The 19870-nt window shown below is 45.6% G+C and overlaps 2 protein-coding genes across 4 annotated transcripts in view; one reads left to right on the forward strand and one right to left on the reverse strand.

The window, feature by feature from the left end:
* SCN4B (sodium voltage-gated channel beta subunit 4) overlaps nt 1–19277 on the forward strand; it is a 36003-nt gene extending 16726 nt beyond the window's left edge. For 2 of the 3 annotated variants that reach the window (XM_036747410.1, XM_036747409.1), the window contains exons 2-5: nt 6313–6491; nt 7064–7295; nt 11167–11296; nt 13296–19277. In XM_036747410.1, coding sequence (XP_036603305.1) covers nt 6432–6491; nt 7064–7295; nt 11167–11296; nt 13296–13389 — 516 coding nt within the window. In that variant the 5' untranslated portion in view covers nt 6313–6431 and the 3' untranslated portion in view covers nt 13390–19277. Of the gene's footprint in view, nt 1–1193; nt 1382–6312; nt 6492–7063; nt 7296–11166; nt 11297–13295 lie in introns of those variants that run through there. The other variant, XM_036747408.1, reaches the window with a different exon arrangement.
* TMPRSS4 (transmembrane serine protease 4) overlaps nt 15171–19870 on the reverse strand; it is a 44867-nt gene continuing 40167 nt past the window's right edge. Inside the window, exon 13 of the mRNA XM_036744057.1 lies at nt 15171–15302. Coding sequence (XP_036599952.1) covers nt 15171–15302 — 132 coding nt within the window. The remainder of the gene's footprint in view (nt 15303–19870) is intronic.

Below are 19870 nucleotides of genomic sequence, written 5' to 3' on the forward strand. Positions count from 1 at the left end.
CTTTCTCCTCCTTCTCTTCCTCCTCCCTTCATTTTCTTCTTGGACATGGAAAGAGAAAACAGCAGGATAGGATTGGAAAGTGAGAATTGTTCAAACCTAGAATTGCCTTGCTTAGGGACTTACACAGACACACAGACACACACCAGAACAAAACAAACATGTCAAGGGGAGGAGGGGGAAAAGTCGGAAGTTGGTGGCTGGGGGAAATCTTCTGAGGGTGTCAGTGGCTTAAGTAGCAATAAATTCCTAGCCCTGGGAGCTCTCTTGGGGGAAAGTCTGGGCATTGCTGCAGAAGCATTTGTTTGGGGGGATTTCTGTAGATCATTCTGGGACCTTTCCTCCCTGACTTCCTAGTGAGAAATTGTTTACAGTCGTACAGACCCAGCCCTCTGGAAAATAGTGAAGTAGGTGCAAAAAGACTCCCCGAACCTCTCGGATAACCCCGTAACGCGATTTTGGCGGACTTGCCACGAGTAGCTTACAGATGCACGTGGGCTTGGGTCTGACTGAAGACCCCATGGTCCCAAATCCCTCTCGGCAGGCCCTGGCCCTGTGCACCAGAGGCAGAGCTAGACGGCTCACTCAGGCATTCAGAGCAGATAAACCAAAGACTTTGCGGGGTTCGGGGGAGTGAGAAGCTAGGCTCTCCAGTCTTAGGGAGTCCTGACTGCCTGGCGGTGATCCTGGCCCCAGAAGAGTGGAAAAAAAGAGTTGGTGCAATACAGCCTGGGATTTGAAGCCATAATCTAGGTTTAAATGCTGTCTCTGCTCCTTCCTCGCTGTGGGTCTTTGGTCGAGTCACTTGTCCTCTTTGGGCCTCACCTTCTTCATCTGCAAAATGAAGGAGCTGGACCAGATGGCTTCGGCGAATCCTTCCAGTTTTAACTCCTGGGATACGATAAAAGGGGGCGGGGGCAGCTAATCAGAGTGAGAGACCGAAAACAGCTCTGTCCCGTTTTGGAAAGGGAATTCCAGGGGAAGGGCGAGTTAAATGTCACCGGGAGGGCCTGCTGCCCGGGCCGGAGGGGGAGGGCGGCCGCCGAGAGCGTCTCTGCTGCAGGAGTCAGGCGAGGACAGCCGCCTCCACCTCCCCAGCCCGATGCAGGGTTTCACTGAATCAGCGCAGCCGACGCGGGAGGGATTGCGCTGACTTGATCAATCCCTTCTCGAGGCTGGCCGGCGGCCAGCCTCTCTCCAAGCTCAATGCGGCACTCAAGTAACCGCCCGGGATTCCTGGGCAAACCCTGCGAGGGAGAGGAGCAGCCCCTGGTGCCGGGGGGCTGCTGGCCCGCCCTCAGGGGGTTGGAGCCCCGGCTGTGTACGGACTCCTCGAAAGGCCTGGGGATTGTGTGGGAGACAATGCGAGGCGTCTGCAGCCAAGGGAGATTGGGGTGCGTCTATGAGGCCAGGTGGACATAACGGTTAGAAGTTGCGTTCCTGCTTTGTCTTCCGTCCTCGGAGGATGCTCTTCCCTTCACTCTATCCCTTCATTTTTTTCTCTTTTTTACTTCTTCTGTTTCTTTCTTCATTGCTTCTTTTCCTCTCTCTCTTCCTCCAAGAAACTCTAGTTCCTTCCCCCCTTTTCTGCTTTCTCACTCTCCTGGCTTCTTCTGGGTGTTGTGGAACGAACTTGAAACAGCAGGAGGACCTGAGTTCAAAGGGTGGAAGGCAAATTTGCTACCTGTGTGACCTGGGTCAAGTCACCTACCTTCTCTGGGTTTTAGTTTTCTAATCTGTACAACGAAGGGAATCTAGATTAGAATACTTCTAAAGCGATCTCGTAGATCAAGAGAAATTATAAAAAACAAATGTTAAAAATTTTTTTATGTGCTGTTGGAAAAAAAATTAAATATTAGCAATAACAAAAAAAGAACTAGAAGGGACCTATGGTCAAGGTTGGAGTCTCAATGCTTTCACTAATTAGTTTTGTGACCTTAGGAAGGTTACTTTGGGGCCTCAGTTTTCTGTAAAATGGAGTTAATAACAGTTGCATTATCTATCTAGAACAAATGAGAAAACACATGCTAAGCCTTGTTTTTAACACAAACTATTATTATCTGCTCTCTTCAGCTATTTTCCTGGTGGGGGATAGAGTGTTGGACTGAGAGCCAGGAAGATCTGAGTTCAAATCCTGCCTCAGGTGCTTGCTCCCTAGCTTTGTGACCCTGAGCAAGTCACTTAACCTCTGTCACTTTGGGGGTCTCAGTTTCCCCATTATGAAACAGGGATATTAATAGCACTTACCTCCCAGGGTGTTTGAGAAGATCAAGTGAGATAACATTTGTAAAGCGTTTTACAAACTTTAAAGTGCTGCATAAATCTTTGCTTCCTTGGAACAAGGGTAAAGTAATCGCTAACCTTTATAGAGCACTTTACAGTGAAAGCACTTTCTTTGCAACAACCCAGTGAGAAAAGGTAGAGCTAGTATTATTCTCATGTTACAGATGAAGAAACTGAAGGTCAGAGAGATTAAGTGATGTCCAGGTACTGGGACTCCCTGTAGGAATTTTGATTTTCAGTTCGGTGCTCCTTGCCCTGATAATAATAATAATTAATAATAATAATGATAATGATATTAGCTAGCATTTAGGTTTTGTTGTTCAGTCATGCCCAACTCTTCAACCTATTTGGGATTTTCTTGGCAAAGATACTGGAGTGGCTTGCCATTTCCTTCTCCAGCTTACTTTACAGATGAGGAAACTGAGGTAAACAGGGTTAAATGACTTGCCCAGGGTCACCCAGCTAGGAAGTGTCTGAGGCCAGATTTGAACTCAGGAAGATGAGTCTTTTTGACTTCAGGCCTGGCACCCTATTCACTATATCACCTAGCTGCCCTCATTTAGGTCTACAAAGCACTTCACAAACATTATCTCATTTTACCCTCACAACATCCATGGTAGGTATGTGCTATTATCATTGTCCTCATTTTATAGACCACAAAACTGAGGCAGAGGTTAAGTGACTTGCCCAGGGTCATACAACTAAGTGTTTGAGGCTGGATTTGAACCTAGGTCTTCCTGAATTCTGAGTCCAGTGCTCTATCCACTATGCCACCAGCTTGCCTCCTAGCATTCCACACTAATGTCTCTAAGAGTAGGAGAGCTCAATTTCCATGATGTCAGGCTCCTGGGGCACAGCATCTATATCACGGAGCAGTGCTGACCGAACTTGGAGTCAAGAGAGATTGGGTTCCAATCTTGCCTCCAGGATGCTTGGAAGCCACATGACCAAGGACATGTCACTTGGTCTCTCTGAGACTCAGTTTCCTCATATGTAAAGTGGGGATAATAACTGTAGCTACCTATCTCAAAGGATTTTTGAAGATCAAATAAATATCTAACTGGTTCTGAAACCCTTCAAGACATTATTATTATTGACAACAGCGTTTCCCCCGGTGCCTCTTCTTTGCATTCTTTTAGAAATTTAACTAGTATGGGTTTCCCCCATGACCTTTACCGGCAAATGCCCATTTCAACTAAAAGCATCTATACATAGTGCTTTAAGGTTTACAAAGCATTTTACAAATGCCGTCTCATTTTACTCTCACAAAAACCTTGGGAGGCAGGTGCTATTATCATCCCGGTTTTACAGATTGGCAAACTGAAGTTAAGCGACTTGCTGAGAGTCAGAGATTGGATATGAACCGACGTCTCCCCAATTCCAGGTCTCTGGCTCATTCCCTGTGCCTCCGAGCTCTAAGTATAGAGCACTTACTATGTGGAGGGCCTTGTGCTAGGTGGGGGGAGGGATAGATACAAAGGTGAAGAACAACGCAGCTCCTGACTTTATGGATCTTGTAATCTACTGAGGAGGAGAAGAGGTGTATGGGAATGAACGTGAGACATGACAGAATGTGATGGGGCACAAGGGCAACCCCCAGTGCTGAGAGAAATTTGAGGATACAGAGATCCCTTTTAGCTGAGGGGATTAGGCAAGGCTTCATGGAGGAGGTGGTATATGAGCTGAAGGGAGAGGAAGAGAAGTATTGCTCAACATCCTTAATATAGAAGGAGCTGGGAAGGCACCGGGCCCTGGCCTTTGTTGGCTCTCCATTAGTTTCCTGCCCTTCCTTGGAGACCTTGGCCTCTGGCCTTAGAGAATACTTTTTTTTTGGTTGCTATTTTTTTAGTGACTTCCATGCCCGTGGAACCCCACCTAGAGGTCTGGATCCTCTTGGGTCATAGGATTTAGAGCCAGGAAGAATCTTAGAGATCATCTAGTCTAGGTTTAAAATTTTTTTTTAATTAAATTTATTTTGTTACATTTTAAATTCCAAACTGTCTCCCTCCTTCCTCCCCCTCTACTCTGCATCAGAGAAGGCCACCATTTCACACAGACACAGACACAGACACACACACACACATATAATATAATACACACATATAATATACATATACAACATATGTATATGTGTATGGTCATATATCTATGTCTATATTTGTATATGTGTATGTGTATATATATATATATATATATATATGTATATATGTATATATATCCTATGCATGCTTCTGTTTATCAGGTCATTCTTTGGAGGTGGATAGCATCTTCCTTCACAGGTCCTTCGTAGTTGATTTGAGTATTTATAATACTCAAGATGACTTAGTTGTTTAAAGTTGTTCTTAGAACAATATTGCTGTTACTGTGTACAACTGCCCGAAATGCCTTATAAGTAGTTGGAGCCACGGGACTGCAGGGAAAGGGAGAGATTGAAGCAGATGTAGATTTGGGCGTCATGCGTATTGAGTGATGATTGAGGCCATGGCAGTGGATGAGATCACTCTGCAAAAGGGTGTAGAGGTAGGCATGAAAATGGCCAACAGTTCTCACAGTTAAGGGGTTGGAGGAGGAAGAAGAATCAGGGAACACAAAGAGATTAAGAAAGAACAGTCAGGTGGCATGGGGGAAGAATAATTTGCCTTCGCCTTTTTTTTCTTTTGCCCTGTTTTTAGATTTGGGGTTTGAGTTTCAGGGTAGCACCTTGGGGGGTAAAACCTATTTGCCTCCAACACCTCCAGACTTTGGAAGCCCTGTTCGGATCGCCTGACTCCTGTCCAAGAGCCTTGTTTATTTGGGTTGGGGCGACCCCTGGTGGCTACTTAGAAGTTCAGGGGTTTCTGCCTATACGGAAGACCAAGCCAGCCCATTGTGCGTGAAATCCAATTGGAGAATAGGAAGGACCTAGTTCCTCGGACAATTGTTCTTAAGTCCTTTCTTGGGAGTCAAATCTTTTGGACTATCTCCTTGTTGTCCTTTCATTAACAACGTGATGGATTTGCTGAACGGAGTGAGGTCTCTTTCTGGGCCTCAGTATCCTTGGTCCCCTACAGTAGAGAAGTTAGTCCTTGCCTTTTGCCCATGCTCTGGGATGTGAGAAGGAGATTTGTTTGGGTTCCTGAAAAGAGAGGGGATAAAATCTTCCTCCCAAGCCCAGCGAATGACTGGGACTTCCTTCAGCTCAGATTCTGATTCTCAGATTCAGGTTCTGCCTCCCTGGAGGAGGAGAGGCCTCTCTGAACCGTGGCTTGGGGGTTAGGGCTTACTTGGAAAGAGCCTTTTCAGTCACATAGAACAAAACCCTGTATGACCTTCCCTATAAAGTCCCCAAGCCTCTGCTTTCACAACTCCAATGAGACAAAATTAACCATCTGGTGAGGAGCAAACAGTTCATTCTGAATGATTAGAAAAAAGTGCATCAGAAACATTGTGATGTAGCCTTGGGGTTCACATGCTGGCTCTGTCTCTCACTAACTGGCCATGTAAGCATCCCTGGGTTTCAGTTCCCTCATCGGATGACGTTTGTCTTGATGATTTCTGGATTCCTGTTCAGCTCTAACATTCTGTGTGGGCTATTCCTCACATTGAGCTAAAACCTGCCTCAGTAGTTTTTCGTCCATCATTGGTTCTGGTCTCTTCTGCAGAGCATAGCGTCTCAGACGTAGGAGGCACCTAATAAATGCCTGTGGACTTGACTTGATATAATCTAGTACTGCCAGGGATTAGAACTAGAAACCTTCCCCCAAAGCCTCCCTCTCTAACAAATTTTTGTTATCTACTGTGTATAGGCCTCTGATTTTTGGAAAGTTGGTCTGTTTGTATTCTTCGATGTTAGGACAGTGGGCAAAATTTCTGACGTTTCAGGCTAATGGTACTTTCTAACACATGCAGACTCACCCACACCCACACCCACAGGAAAAGAAAAGTGCCTCAAAGGGCTGGCTTTCCAACTTCCAGGACCATCAAATAGATCTCTGATTGTCCTTTGCTGGAGTTGAGCCTCCATTGTGATTCTTTTCTTTCTCTTTTCTTTAGGAGTAGCTTTCCTCCTGTTCCCTTGTTCCCTGACCCTGGAGGTATCTGTGGGGAAGGCTACCACCATCACAGCTGTAAATGGAACAGATGTCCTGCTGCCTTGCACCTTCTCCACCTGTATGGGCTTTGAAAACTTACATTTCTGGTGGACATTCAATAACTCAGAGGAGTTCAAAAATGTGAGTATCCTTGGGGCGAGAGAGGAGAGGGGGTGGTGGTGGTGGCCAGATGTAGAGATTGGGAAGGAGAGGGTGGGGTAAAGCACTTTTCTGTTCTGACTTATGCTTCTCCTGTGTCCCACGGAACCTTTGTCTCAAAGTCCTTCCAGGCTTGGGCAGGGGATACACTGGAATTTCTCATTCCTCTGATTAGTCCTTTTATTCCTTTGTTTTCTTATGAGTAAGATGGGTATTTGTCACCTTGGTTGTGTCAAGAATGAGGTACTCGGGAGGAGGTTCTGAGGAAATGGATAGAATCCTGGAATCTTAGCTTTTGCATTAACCTTAGAGTTCTTCTGGTTCAGTCCCTACCTGAGTCCGGGACAAGATGTAAATAGGTTAGGGTTTGAGTTCAGTAAATGGAATACTTTTTATAGCCAGATCAGACTGTGTGGTCTCCATCTCCAGAGTCTATCTGTACTGGTTTGGGTGAAGTTCTGTCCAGAAAGAGAAGGTTGGGCGCTAAGATTTAGCCTTTTCTGATTCTTCCTTGGTTTCTGGGGCTCTCTCTCTCCTCCTCTGTCTCCCCACAGCTGCTTGATGGGACAGTGAAGAATGAAAAGTCAGAACCAAAGATTAGGTCGAACATCGACCCGTCACGCATTGAGATGGCTGGCTCTGTGAAGGAGAAAAAGAACAACATCTCGATTTTGATTCTTAACCTAGAGTTCTCTGACAAGGGAAAGTACACTTGCCGCGTGAAGAATCCCAAGGAGAAGAATGCCCAGCATGAAGCTACCATCTCTCTCATTGTTGTTGACAAGTGTATGTGGTGGGCATAGGGGAGGCGGAGCATTTGGGGGTGATGGTGGTGGTGGGGATTGAAGAGAGGGCAGGGCAGGACAACAACTCATTCATATGGCATTGGAAAAATGCCCTATTTCCTCAGAAACAACCCTATGTACTTAGGACAAGCATTACTGCTCCCGTTTTAAAGGTAGGGAAACTGAAGCCCAGAGAAGGGAGACAATTTTCTCCTGGTCGTATCGGTTGTGTATAGAACAGTCAAGACTCACACTTTGGAGAAACTGCTGAATTTGAAGTCAAGAAAACCTCAGTTCAAATCCAGCCTCGGATACTTACCAGCTTTGTTACCCTGGGCGAGTCAACTTAATCTCTCTTAGCCTTAGTTTCTTCATCTGCAAAATAATGGCACAGAAGGAGTAAAATGAGATGATGTTTGTAGAGCACCTTATCCACCTTAAAGCATTTTATAAAGGTTAGAAAAACAGACTGTATTTATGAGCGTGCTGGTAAGCGTTGAATAACCAGCGTGACACACTTTGAAGTGTAATCTGTTTTATTAAACATTTCTTCACCACTTTCTTGAGTCATTCCACGTTCCACAATACGACAAATCAAGCCCTGATTTATAGCATTTGTTGATTTCGGAGGTATAAATGCTCACAGTGAAAATTTAAGAGCCAGCTTTCTGGAGCCAATAAAACCTGACTCCAGCCCCGTAGTGGTGTCATAGTGGTGACTATGGTGGTGTTATACTTTTTTCTTATCCTGGCCTTATCATCATCATCATCCTTATTGTCAAAAGAGTAAGTGACACGTGGGGTATTAGAATTGCAGAATATTTGAGCTCATCTTGTCCAACCCCATCTTCTTATGTATGGATGAGGAGACAGGCTAGTTCTGTGCCTACTCTGGTTGTCGTTTTATAGTAGTATTTCTAATCACTCAATTACAATTAAATAATTAGAAATTGATGTGAGGTCCCACCAATTCACTCAATAATACGGGTATAATAAATAATGATGTCAATTCTTCCAGCATCACTGTGGCTTAGAGATTTATTTGATATAAGTGAGAGCATTGGCCTGGGATCAAGGAGGCCTGAGTTCTCTTTCCAGCTCAGTCACTAATTAGCCGCATTGCCTTGGGCAAACCTCTTGGCCCCTGTGGGCCTCATTCTAAGACACTCTGGCTCTGTGAGGCACCTTAGAGATTTATCTGGTCCTCTCCCCTTTTGAATAGATAAGGAGCTTGGTGATGCTGATACAGGTTATCTATGTTTCATGACATGTTAGAGTAGAAAGGGACTCATTTAGAGCTCATTTAGTTCAATCCCCATATTTCACAGATGAGGAAGTGGGGGCTGAGTCTATAGCCAACCTGATCTCATCTGATCTCCTGTAATCTGTGACCAGAGTTTCATCTTAGCATTGGAAATGACTTTAGAGGCCCTCTTGTTCAGCTAACTCCTTGTCCTCTCTCATGTCCTAACAAATGGCCATCTAGTTTCTGCTTGGGCACAGAGAACCACACTGTATAGGATAAAGTGCTGATTGTGTGTTTCTAGCTCTTAGCATTGTGGACATTTAGAGCAGGAAGAGATCATTGTGGGTTGGTGTAGATGAAAGATGTTTCTTAGAGGAGCTGGAACTTGTGTGCTTCAAGATTGAGCCAGAGGGTATAGATAAGGGGACAGGAAATAACTCAGGCAATCTTGCTCACCAGATTGAAATCACACACACACACACACACACACACACACACACACACTCACTCACAAGCATAAACATAACCACGAAGAAAAAGACTTTTAAAAAATTGTGCGATTTATGGCAAGTCCAAATGCATTATTTTTAGATGGTGCTGTTATGGCATATTCGTGCCACAGATTCCATTAATTAGCATGGATAACTGAGAATTAATTCTAATCAGGTTCTTATCTCCATGAGGCACTGAATTGAGTTGAGAGTCCCTGTTCTTTTGGAAGTTTCTATAATAATCTAAGACAGAGATTTCTATAATAATAATAATAATAATATAAGACAGACTGAATAAGTATCAGCCAGAGACATTAATAAGATGCAAATAAATAATTTTATTGTGTAGAGAGAGGTCAATGAGTACATATTGTGGGGTAGTTAGAGGAGGGGGATTTAGGGGAGTTGAATGTTTAGACAAAAAGGGCCTGGAGGGGACTGGAGTCCTCTCTTCCAGACAGTTTTATGGAAAGCTTCCTAGAAGAACTGGGGTATCTGTTAATCAACCAATTGACTAATATTTAGTAAATGAATACTTACAGCGTGCTAAGCATAGTTAGGGTAAATACTGAAATAGTAGGAGACACGGATTTGTCCCTAAGGAGCTTATGATGTAGCAAGGGAACCAAGGAAGGAAATTACAGGGAATAGAAGGATGATATATAAAATTATGCACTGAATTGTGTCATCAGAAGAGATTGGTAGTCATGGAAAGCCAGTACTACAAAGAAACAGAATCCCATGGACAAAGGCTGGGTGGGACAAAGGGTGGGAAGGAATGCCACCAGAGGGTGTTTATGGGGCAGGAGGAGACTGGCATGAAGTAAATGGAGGCAGCACAGACTAATGGAAAGAAACCTATATTGGCATCCAATGATCTGGGTCCTGGTCCCAGCTCTGCCATTCACTCATGCCCTTGCACAGGGTATCCCCTATACTTGGAAATTCCCCCCTTCTCATCTCTGCCTCTCTGAATACCTAATATGTTTGAAAGCTTAGCTCAAGTGAAATCTCCTATGTGAAGCCTTTCCCTGATCTCCTCACCCTTCCCAGCTGCTGGTGCATTTATTTTGCATATACTTGAATGAATGAATGAAAAAGCATTTCTAAAACACTATGTTACAAGTCCTGTGCTAAGTGCTGGGGATGCAAAGGGATTCCAATAGAAAAATGAATTAGGCACTGCTCTCAAGAAGCTCAGATTCTAATTAAGGGAGATAACAGAGAGTAGGGCTTAACCGCAGATGTCTTGGAAAGGTCCAGGAGTCCTTAGGATGCCTTGGTGGATTAGGTGACAATGCTTGGGTGTCTACAGGGAATACTAAACAGGCAAATGGTAAAGCCTGGTGGTCCTTCACCCATAGTTGATGACTCCCTGTTCATCCCAGTGATGTGAATGACCACCTGGCAAGGGGTGGTGATAGAAGAGCCTAGTCCATCCCTTTTGGGAAGGAAGGAGTGGCCCCAATGGTTGGGGTGTAGTGGGGGCTCTGGGTTCCTTCCTGAAGATGTGGGGACATTTAGCCAGGAAAGGAAAAAGAATCTGGCAAGAAGGTTGTGGAGGAAGGGCTACTCTTGATCCTTACCCCTTCTGTTGCACATGTTTCCTTCTATAGACAGTAAGCTGCTTTAAGGTAAGGGCTATTTAATTTTTGTCTTTGTGTTCTCAAAATGCAGTAGGTTTCTTTTTTTAATTCCTTTGATCAGTATTTTATTTTTTCCAATTACACGTAAAGATAATTTTCAATATTCACTTTTATAAGACTTTGAGTTCCAAACTTTTTTTCTCCCTCTCTCTCTCCCCTCCCCCCTTCTTAAGACAGCAAGCAATCCTATATGTGGGCTCTACATGTACGATCATATTAAACATATTCTCACGTTAGCCATGTACACAGCAGGTTCTTGCTAAGTTCTTGCTGACCGATGGATTATGAGCATAGAATCTAAAGCTGCACCGCCCTACCTCCCTGCCCTCTTTTGCAGATGAAGAAACTGAGCCCCCTAGAGGTGAATTCAGGCATTCTCATTCTGAAGTCAGCGCTCTTTCTAGTTCACCTCAGTGCTGCTAGCTGGCCATGGATCTGGGGCTTGCTTACCTCTTAACTCTTCCTTCCTCTCCTCTTCTATCCCCACAGTGGTGAAAGTAGATAACACCGTGACGATCATCATCCTCTCCGTTGTGGGTGGTCTCATTGGACTTCTTATCGTCATCATGTTGATTAAGAAGTTTGTTACTTTCATCATTAAGAAGACCCAAGAAAAGAAGTGAGTCATCAGTGCCTTTGTCCTTCCTCCCTGTCCTACTGTTTTCTGTTCTGCTATTCTCCCCATGCCATCATCCTTACTGTAGCTCGCAGTCATCTTCCATCCTCATCCCTTTCTTCCTTATTCCGTCTTCCTTCCCGTCTAGTAATAATGATAACTTTTATATGCAAAACTTTAAAGTTCAAAGAGAGATTTTGAATGCATTATTTCATTTGGCATTCGCAACACCCCTGTGAGGTAGGTGGCACAGGTATTTTTTTTGTCATTCTTACTAATGAGGAAACCAAGACTGAGAAGTTAAGTGATTGCCTGTGGTCATGCTGGTTTTCCCTTATCTTACAGTCTATTCTAGTCTGACCATTTCCCTCTCGTCCTTTCATTCCCACATCCTCCCCATCCTCCCTTTCTTCCCTTCTAGCTATTGTCTCCATCAGGCCATTCCTCCCAAGCCACTTTTCTCCTACTAATCCAACTATTCTCCTTCATCTTTGACGATTCATCTCTACTTTTCTCTTTCTCCTTATTCCACTGCACTCCTCTATCCCACCATCCTTCCTTTCCCATCATCTTCCCCATCCTTCTATCCTTCCTATCCACCTTGCTTTTCTTATCCAATCTTCCTTCTCCCTGACCCATTCAATCTCCCTCCCCCCATCTGCCCTTCGTGTTTCTCCATGTCTTCCTAACCGCTCAGGTCCTCTCTCATTCTTTCTGTCCTATCCTTCTTTCCTTTATCTCACTGTCGTTATGCCTATCCTATTCTTCTCCTCATCCCACTGTTCTCTTCCATTCCATCACTCTTATACTCAGTGCATCCACATTCCATTCACATCGCTGTTCTCTCACATGCTACTGACCTCAGTCTTATCGCTAGCCCTCCTGTTGTCAAACTCATTCTATCCATTCTATTGTCTTTACACAGCCCAGGCACCTCCCCTTTCCTATCACACCATCTCTCATGTAAATATTCCTCCAGTGACACTGTCCTTCTTATAGTGACATTTCTCTGCCATCACCTAGTCATCTTCCTCTCCATACCTCTCCCCGCTCTACTTTCCTCTCCCTTCTTCTCATCTCCTGAAACTAAGGAGACTGGCAGTGAAAGACTCCATTGTCATTGGCATTCTCCTGTATTTTGCTTTTTTCTTTCCCCTAGGGTCAGGGAAGGGGTCAAAGGAAGAAGGGAGAGTGTCATGGTCCTGATGTCACCTTCTTCTCATCTCCTCATAGGGTGTCCTTTCTGAGTGCAGCTCATTAGCACCACTGTCCTCTCCCACATTAAGGTGGTGTGATTATATGGAAGAGCAGGGAGGAAGGTCCCAGGGCTCATCCCTCACCTGCTTTTCCACCAGCCAAGTGATTAGAGCATTTTCTTTGAAGTCCTTCTCAAATGCTTAGTCGCTATGTAACCTCAGCAAGTTAGTTAACCCCTCTGAGCCTTGGTTTCCTCATCTGTAAAATAGGGCTAATGATACATACTGCCCTTGCCCCTTAATTTTCAGGCTCATTGTGGGTGAAGTGCCTTAGAGGTCTGGTGTTATTATTATCGCCTTTATATAGGCAAAACTAACTAACAGGTGGGAGTCATAGCAAAGACCTTTTTACAACAACTACAGCTGTTCAACAATAGAAGGGCTTCCTCGAGAAACAATGAGCTCCTTGTTACTAGAATTCTTTTTTTTTGTGGTCATTTTGGAGGCAATCAGGGTTAAGTGACTTGCCCAGGATCACACATCTAGTAAGTATCTGAGGCTATATTTGAACTCATGTCCTTCTGATTCTAGGGCTGGTGCTCTATCCACTGCACCACCTAGCTGCCTCTTTACTAGAAGTCTATAAAGGGAAATGGCAAGCCTGAGAGGGGTGCACAGAACAAGCATGAGGCAGGGAGTGCTGGGAAACGAGTAGCCAGGGTCATAGTTGGTGGCGTAGAAGGTTGGCCTTGATGACCTCAAAGGTCTCTTCCCACGCTGAGATCCACGATTCTTTGCTTTTCCAGGAAGGAATGCCTCGTGAATTCATCGGGGAATGACAACACCGAGAACGGAATGGCTGGCTCCAAAGCAGAACAGAAAGGAACACCAAAGTTGTAAGCCTCTGGCCTCGAGGCCCAGGGGATACTGCAGTCAACACCACAACTACAGAGTCTCTATTTTTGTTAACAAAAATGATGCTTGGGCCGTGTCTATAGAACCCACGTGCCTGTGACACCCGCTGCTTAGCTCAGACTGGAATCCCCTAGGGGTGGGGAGCAATGGGGCCTATTTAGACTGGCTCCCTTAGCTGTAGCCTCTCACATCTTTTCTCTCTTTCCTCCTCCTTCCAGAGATGCAGATAAGTCAGGCAAAGAAGGAGAGAGGGGGCCGGGGGAAGTCTTGTGGTTGAGGGGGTGGTGGAGGGCAGGGAGAAGCAGTACAGGAGCACTGTGTGGGACTCAGCATTGGGATAGCATCAGAATGGGCCACCCTAAGGCTTGGGTGTGTGCAGATGAGGATCTTCTCTTCCAGTCACCCCTCTCTACCCTGATTTTTCTTCCCTAATAGCTGAGAAGCTCTTCCCTCTGTGTTGGGAATGGGCAAAGCTCGTACTCTGGTCCCATCACATCCCTTGCCTGACCTGCAGACCTTCTGTCTTCCTGGTCAAGGCAGGACCATGGCCAGTTCATTGGGAGCTCCAATTCTGGGTCCCCTTCCCACCAGGATTCCTTCCCTTTCTTTCCATAGCAAGAGGTGTCATCTTGCTTGGGGTTCTGAGTGCCTGTCTTCTTTTGTCTCCTTTGCCCCTCCCATAAGACGCCCTCTCCATTCTGACCTCTTTCAATAGCTTCTTCTTTTTCCTCATCCCATTCACCCCCTACCTCCAAAGGCTTATTCAGTACCACCCCCCATCCAAATAAAGGACTCATACCCTCTGGGTACTGTAAGATCCTTTCTATGGATCTGGGAGGGGGGAGACATGGAAGAGTCCCTATGGTGCCATGGGGGTCATTTGCAGTCCTGAACATTGAACTCTGGGATGGAAGTCAACTGGGCAGGAACCATATCCTTTTTGTGTGTGTTGGGGGGAGTACGTGGGGTTAGAGGAATGGATCATTTCAGGTGTTGGTGTTTCTAGGTGTAGGACTTTTGGGGATATAGCCTCCTATTTTGCAGGGTAACTAGTATCTCACCCCGGCCTGCAGCTCCACAGCCAGAGTTGGGAGGAGAGGTACATGGGGCATCTTCTCATTACCTCAGGCCTAGTGCTCTCTCAGAAATGGGAAAGTTGCATTTTAGAGGCCTGAGCTGGGCCACCCTACACCTCGGGCCACTGGGAGATGGGGAAAAGGGAGAACCCTGGCTCCTTGGCCTGGAATCATGTCAGGCACTAAACCCTTCCTCCTTTCTCTGAATCTGTAGCTCAGGGGCCCAAGTTCCTATGTTACTGAGAGAACTAACCTAGACAAGGGCAGAGACTTTGAGTCCCAGCTCCCTAGGGGACTGGAAGCTCTGACCTAGCCTTAGTTCCCTGGTGCCTAAATTCCCCTATTGGGAAGGGCCATGGCCTGTGCCCCAGGCCCAATCCACCCCACCTGTCCCTGGGAGCCCATATCTCTTTGTCATGGCAGGACTATGGCTAATTCATTGGGAACCCACATCCTGTCTGTCTCCCCCCAGCCCCTCAGATCCCTTTTTCTTCCTTTTTGGAGAAAGGCTGCCATGTTGCTGGTGATTCTGAGCATCCTCTCCCCTCATCTCATTTTCACTCTTTCTGCTACTCTTCCTTCTAGCCAGTTGTCTCTTTTCCCCACAGCTGTTTGTCTCTCCCCCATGCATACAGCCCATGCATGATCCCTAAATAAAGGGCTAGAAACTCCTTTAGGTATCCTCAGTTTCTAGTGGCAGACTTCAGAGTCTTCCTTGCTTCTGTTGAGAGGTGCCTTGGGTTTGCTGGCTACCACTCCCTGCTTCAGTATTAGGTTTTCAGTCTCAGCCTGCATTACCCTCTCCCCAGGGTTGGGATGGACCTAGGAGAACAGGCACCCATGATTATGATTATTATCATTATTTTTGCTGTTCTAAGAACTAGTATGCACGTCCCTATGAGTGGGGACAGTCTGTGCCTTAGACCCTTGGTATTTTAGTATATGCCCTGGGAGATAGAAAGTTGCATTTGGCATGGGAGGCAGGGAAGAGTCCTCCAAACCCATTCTGGCTCACACAGAGGGCATTGGCCTGGGAAAAGGAGGAGTGAGTAGGGCATGGGAGCTTGTAATTAGGATGTTTTAGCTTGGTCCCTTGCCAATTAACTTGGTCCTATGGTGCTTCTGATGTGAGAGGGGTTTTGGGGATGTGGTGTGTGAATGATTGGAGTAATTGGGTGAGATGGTGGTTGAGCTCTGAGAATCCATATGCCTGTGCCTCAAAGCAGTAGATAGAAGGGGTCCAGTGAAGGGAGGGTAGTGGGGATGGTGATATCAATATTATGTTATAGCACCAACACAAGCCAACTAACCCCATCCTATCCTCAATGGTGAGACTGTACATGGTTCCCTCATTTAGATTTTCTAGACTCAATTTCTGTGGCTTTCCCAGGAAGTGCCAGAGTTTCTCTTATTTCATTTTCACCAATCAAGTACCTATGGTAGCTGCCTCTGAGGACTCCCTGGGACAGAATTTCCCATTCCACGGAAGATAAAGGAAAGAAAATCATAGAGCTGGGAAGCAGTACCCAGAGTCCTCCCCTTAGGCCAACTTTTAGCAGGGGCCTATGTCCTGGCTCCACTCACTCTAATCCTGGCTCCTTGTTTCCCAGAGCTTTCTGCCTCATGCTTGGTGCCGTGCACCCCTTCCAGGCTTCCCATTCCCCCCTCTTTCTGCTCCTACAATTGCTCCCGTTCTGTCCGGCTTTGATTAGGCCAGGTTTTATATACAAGTTCGGACTTCCATGGGTGAAAAGCCCTTTGGCAGTGGATAGATCAGGGCTTCCAACCATCCAGCAAATACCTCTTGTAGCTGTCTTCATGGAAAACTACTTTCTTTTTTCTTTCTAGCCTCCTCATTAAGCACAAGTCAAGGGGGAAAAAGATCTTGGGGTCTAGTAGTTAGGGTAGTTTGAGAGGACAGAAAAAGACAAGTGAGATCTTTTCATTCCCAGCTCTACCACTTACTTGCTCGGTGACCCTGGGCAAGCCACTCGCCTTCTCTGGGACTCAGTTTTCCCCATCTGTAAAATGGGAGTAATACTGCTTACCTACCTCACTGAGGTGTTGTGAGGCTTGACCAGTTCTTGACTATAAAAAAAAAGGTTTTGACTCGGGAGTCTCCAGGAGGCAGAGTAGTATGATCAGAGAGATCGTTCAGTGGGTGAGTTCCTTTTCTTCATCCTTGTCTCCCCCACCGCTGCACATGCGTCCTTGGAATTCTCTTCACTTTGAGGATGGTGGAAACATTATCTATGTTGCTTAAAGATCTTCTCCCATGACCTTGGCCATGTAGCAGGAAGTATATGTAGAACCACCACCCAAGCATCCCCTGCAACGTTGGAGGAATTCCATGGAAGGGAAGGCATAGGATAACTGGTGAGGTTTCTGGGCTGAAAGGGAGCCTACTTTGCCAAGTTGTACTTGGATGCCCACAACTTAAATTCACTTGTCACTGACAGGATCTCTTGGGGCTCGGTATCTTTCCTGGGCAAAGGAAGGTAGTTGAACTAGATTGGCAGCCTTTGTTTCTATAGGCTTTGGGCTCATGGGGGTGTCATTTGGGGTTACCGCACAGGGCCTGTGAGTGCGTGGTATCTGCAGATGCTAAAATGCTATTGGGCCAGGGTCCTGGAAAGGCTTTGATTTCAAAAGAGGGTCCTCATCCTTAGAGGGATTAGAAATCCCTGGACTAGATGAGGTGGAAGGCCCTTCCAGCTCTAATATTTTATGAATCTATAAAAAAGACTGTTTGAGTGATGAGACCAAAGAAATCAATTGGAGGCTGGTTCTCCCTTTGGCACTTCCTGTCCTTTCACATCCGAAAGAAGGATCTGAGTACTTGGCTTTGGTTTTCACACCTCTGTGGCTATGAATTCTATAACTGGGGACTGAAAGGGCTTATATTGGTTGTATTTCATGGGGTATACTTTTGGCTAGATGGGTATTTGTAAGTGGTGGCAGGAAGGGAGTACATGTCTGAGACTCTGTGTAGTCTGTGTGCTTATGCTTATGGCAAGTGTTTGCGTGTATGTGTGTGTTTCAAATGTGTGCACGTGAGTATCTATAGGATTACATGACCAGCTTGCATTTGGAATACTGGTCAACAGGAATTTATTAAATACTTGCTACGTGTGTGCCAGGCACTGTGCTAAGTGCTGGGGATACAAAGGAGGCAGCAACACAGTCACTGCCCTCAGGGAGCTCATAGTCTAATGGGGGGAGACAGGATATTAACAACTGTGCAAAATCTAGACAAAGTAGATGGGAGGTGATCTCAGAGAGCGGGCAAAGTGAGGATAGATGGTTGATTGACAGCTGGTCTGCCCCGTTGATGGCCACACAATATCAAGGGCTCACTGCTTTGTGACATAGCCTTTGGAAGCTCAGCTTCACCTCTAGGCCATGATAAAGCACTGGACAGGAAATAGGGATTGGACTTCAGATTTCATCAGTACAGGGAACTGCTCAGTGAGGGCAGCTGGGTAGTGTGTTAGATAGAGTGCTAGGCTTGGGGTAAGGAAGACCTGAGTTCAAATCTGCCTTCAGATACTTACTAGCTGTGTGACCCTGGGCAAGTCACTTCACCCTGTTTGCCTCAGTTTCTTCATCTGTAAAATGAGCTGGAGAAAGAAACAGCAAACCCCTCCAGTATCTTTCCCAAGAAAACCCCAAATGGGGTCACAACTGAAAACGATTGAACGATAGTAAGAAGTGAGGAAACTCCCTTTACCAGCACAGGTTGGCATCTTATAGCTTAGAGCACTGAGAAGAGCCATACAAATGTTTGTCGAATTTGAATGTGGAGAAGTTTACATGTGCAGGGAGTGTGTGTCAAGGAGGCTGGGTATGTATGTGAATGTGGTCCATAAGTGTGTGTATGGGATGTGTGAATAGGTAGGTGTAGGGAGTATGTGGATGTGAACGTGTGCTGAGGGAGTACATGTATGGGGGCTCATACATAGGGGAATTTCTGGGGTATGTGAGGGAGAATGGGTGTAGGTCCATGGAAGGAATATGAATGCATATAAATGTATAGAAGATGTATGCACATGTGGCTGTGGAGATGGATGGGACTGTATATGTAGTTTGTATGTATGTGTGTAGTATGCATGGCAGAGGTCATGAGAGAGCATGTGTATTCCCCGTGAAAATGAATTTACGAGGCTTTGTAATCAGAGGACCCGGCAAGGAGGCTGACATTTATGCAAGACACGTCAGAAGTCACCTTCCTTGGTTTGCTCGGTGGCTGTTAGAATGCCCAGAAGCTGCCTGAGGATTCCACAGAGTAGAAGCCCATCTCATATCATTTCAGGGAGGACAGCGACCATGGCAGGCAGGGAGCACCCGATGGGAGAGACTTTCTCTGGAGAAGTCCCTTGGGTCTCAGTACTTTTCTTTGTTCCAACCCAGATTCCCACTGCCCACGTGATATGCAATGCTTTTGACTCTACTGTGCATGATTTTTTCCTTTGGCTTGAATGGAAAACAATTCCTATAATCAGTTTTCCTATGTAACCATGTGGTTATATAAATAACCTATATAACCATGTCTTGATATGATACACATATAGGCCTTGGGAAGTCTCTAGGCCTAGGGGCCTCTGGGGAAATGCAGGCGTGTATGTGTGCATTTATATGTTTATATATGTGTATACGCATACATATACATATATATTTGTGTACAAGCACAGAAAGAAAGGGTGGAATCAGGATGCTTTGCCTTTATGATACATTTTGCACTGTAGAGTTTTATTTAGCTTTGCCTTGAATGAAATAAAAAAATTATATTTAATAGAACTGTTTTTGGCTGTTGTCTGTTGCTTCAGTCTTGGGTAAATGGGGTCTTTCTGAGTCTCCAGCTCATGACACTAACTCTATCCCGACCCAACTTCCCAAACTTATCTGTTCTGAGTTTGGTGGATTGAATGTCAAGGGCAGCCTGGAAGGAAAAGAAGGGAAGAACAACACACACACACACACACACACACACACACACATCCCTCCCTCCGCCCCTACAAAATGTTAACCTGGCCATTACCTCCTTTTAGTAAAGCCTTGCTTCCTTCCCAAGAGATGTTCTGGCCCCCTGAAATCTTGCGTGCTAGAGTTCGGTGTTGATCTTAGGGATGGTTCTGCTCATATTTTCATCTTAGTTGCTATGGGGCTGAGACGGATGTAGGTAGAGCTTGTGTGGTTGAGTATATCATTCTGCATTACAAAAAACCCCACATCATTACATGTAGCAGAGCCTGGTAAGAAGAACCAAAATTGGAATCAGAGAGCCGGATCTGACTTCCAGTTCTGCCATTTACTGTGGCTGTGACCTCCGGCAAATCATATCTCTGGTCTCATCTTCCTCAGGTATAAACTGGGAGCTTAGAGAGCTCCAA

The sequence above is a fragment of the Trichosurus vulpecula genome, chromosome 2 (genome assembly GCF_011100635.1).
Source record: "Trichosurus vulpecula isolate mTriVul1 chromosome 2, mTriVul1.pri, whole genome shotgun sequence".
NCBI lineage: Eukaryota > Metazoa > Chordata > Mammalia > Diprotodontia > Phalangeridae > Trichosurus > Trichosurus vulpecula.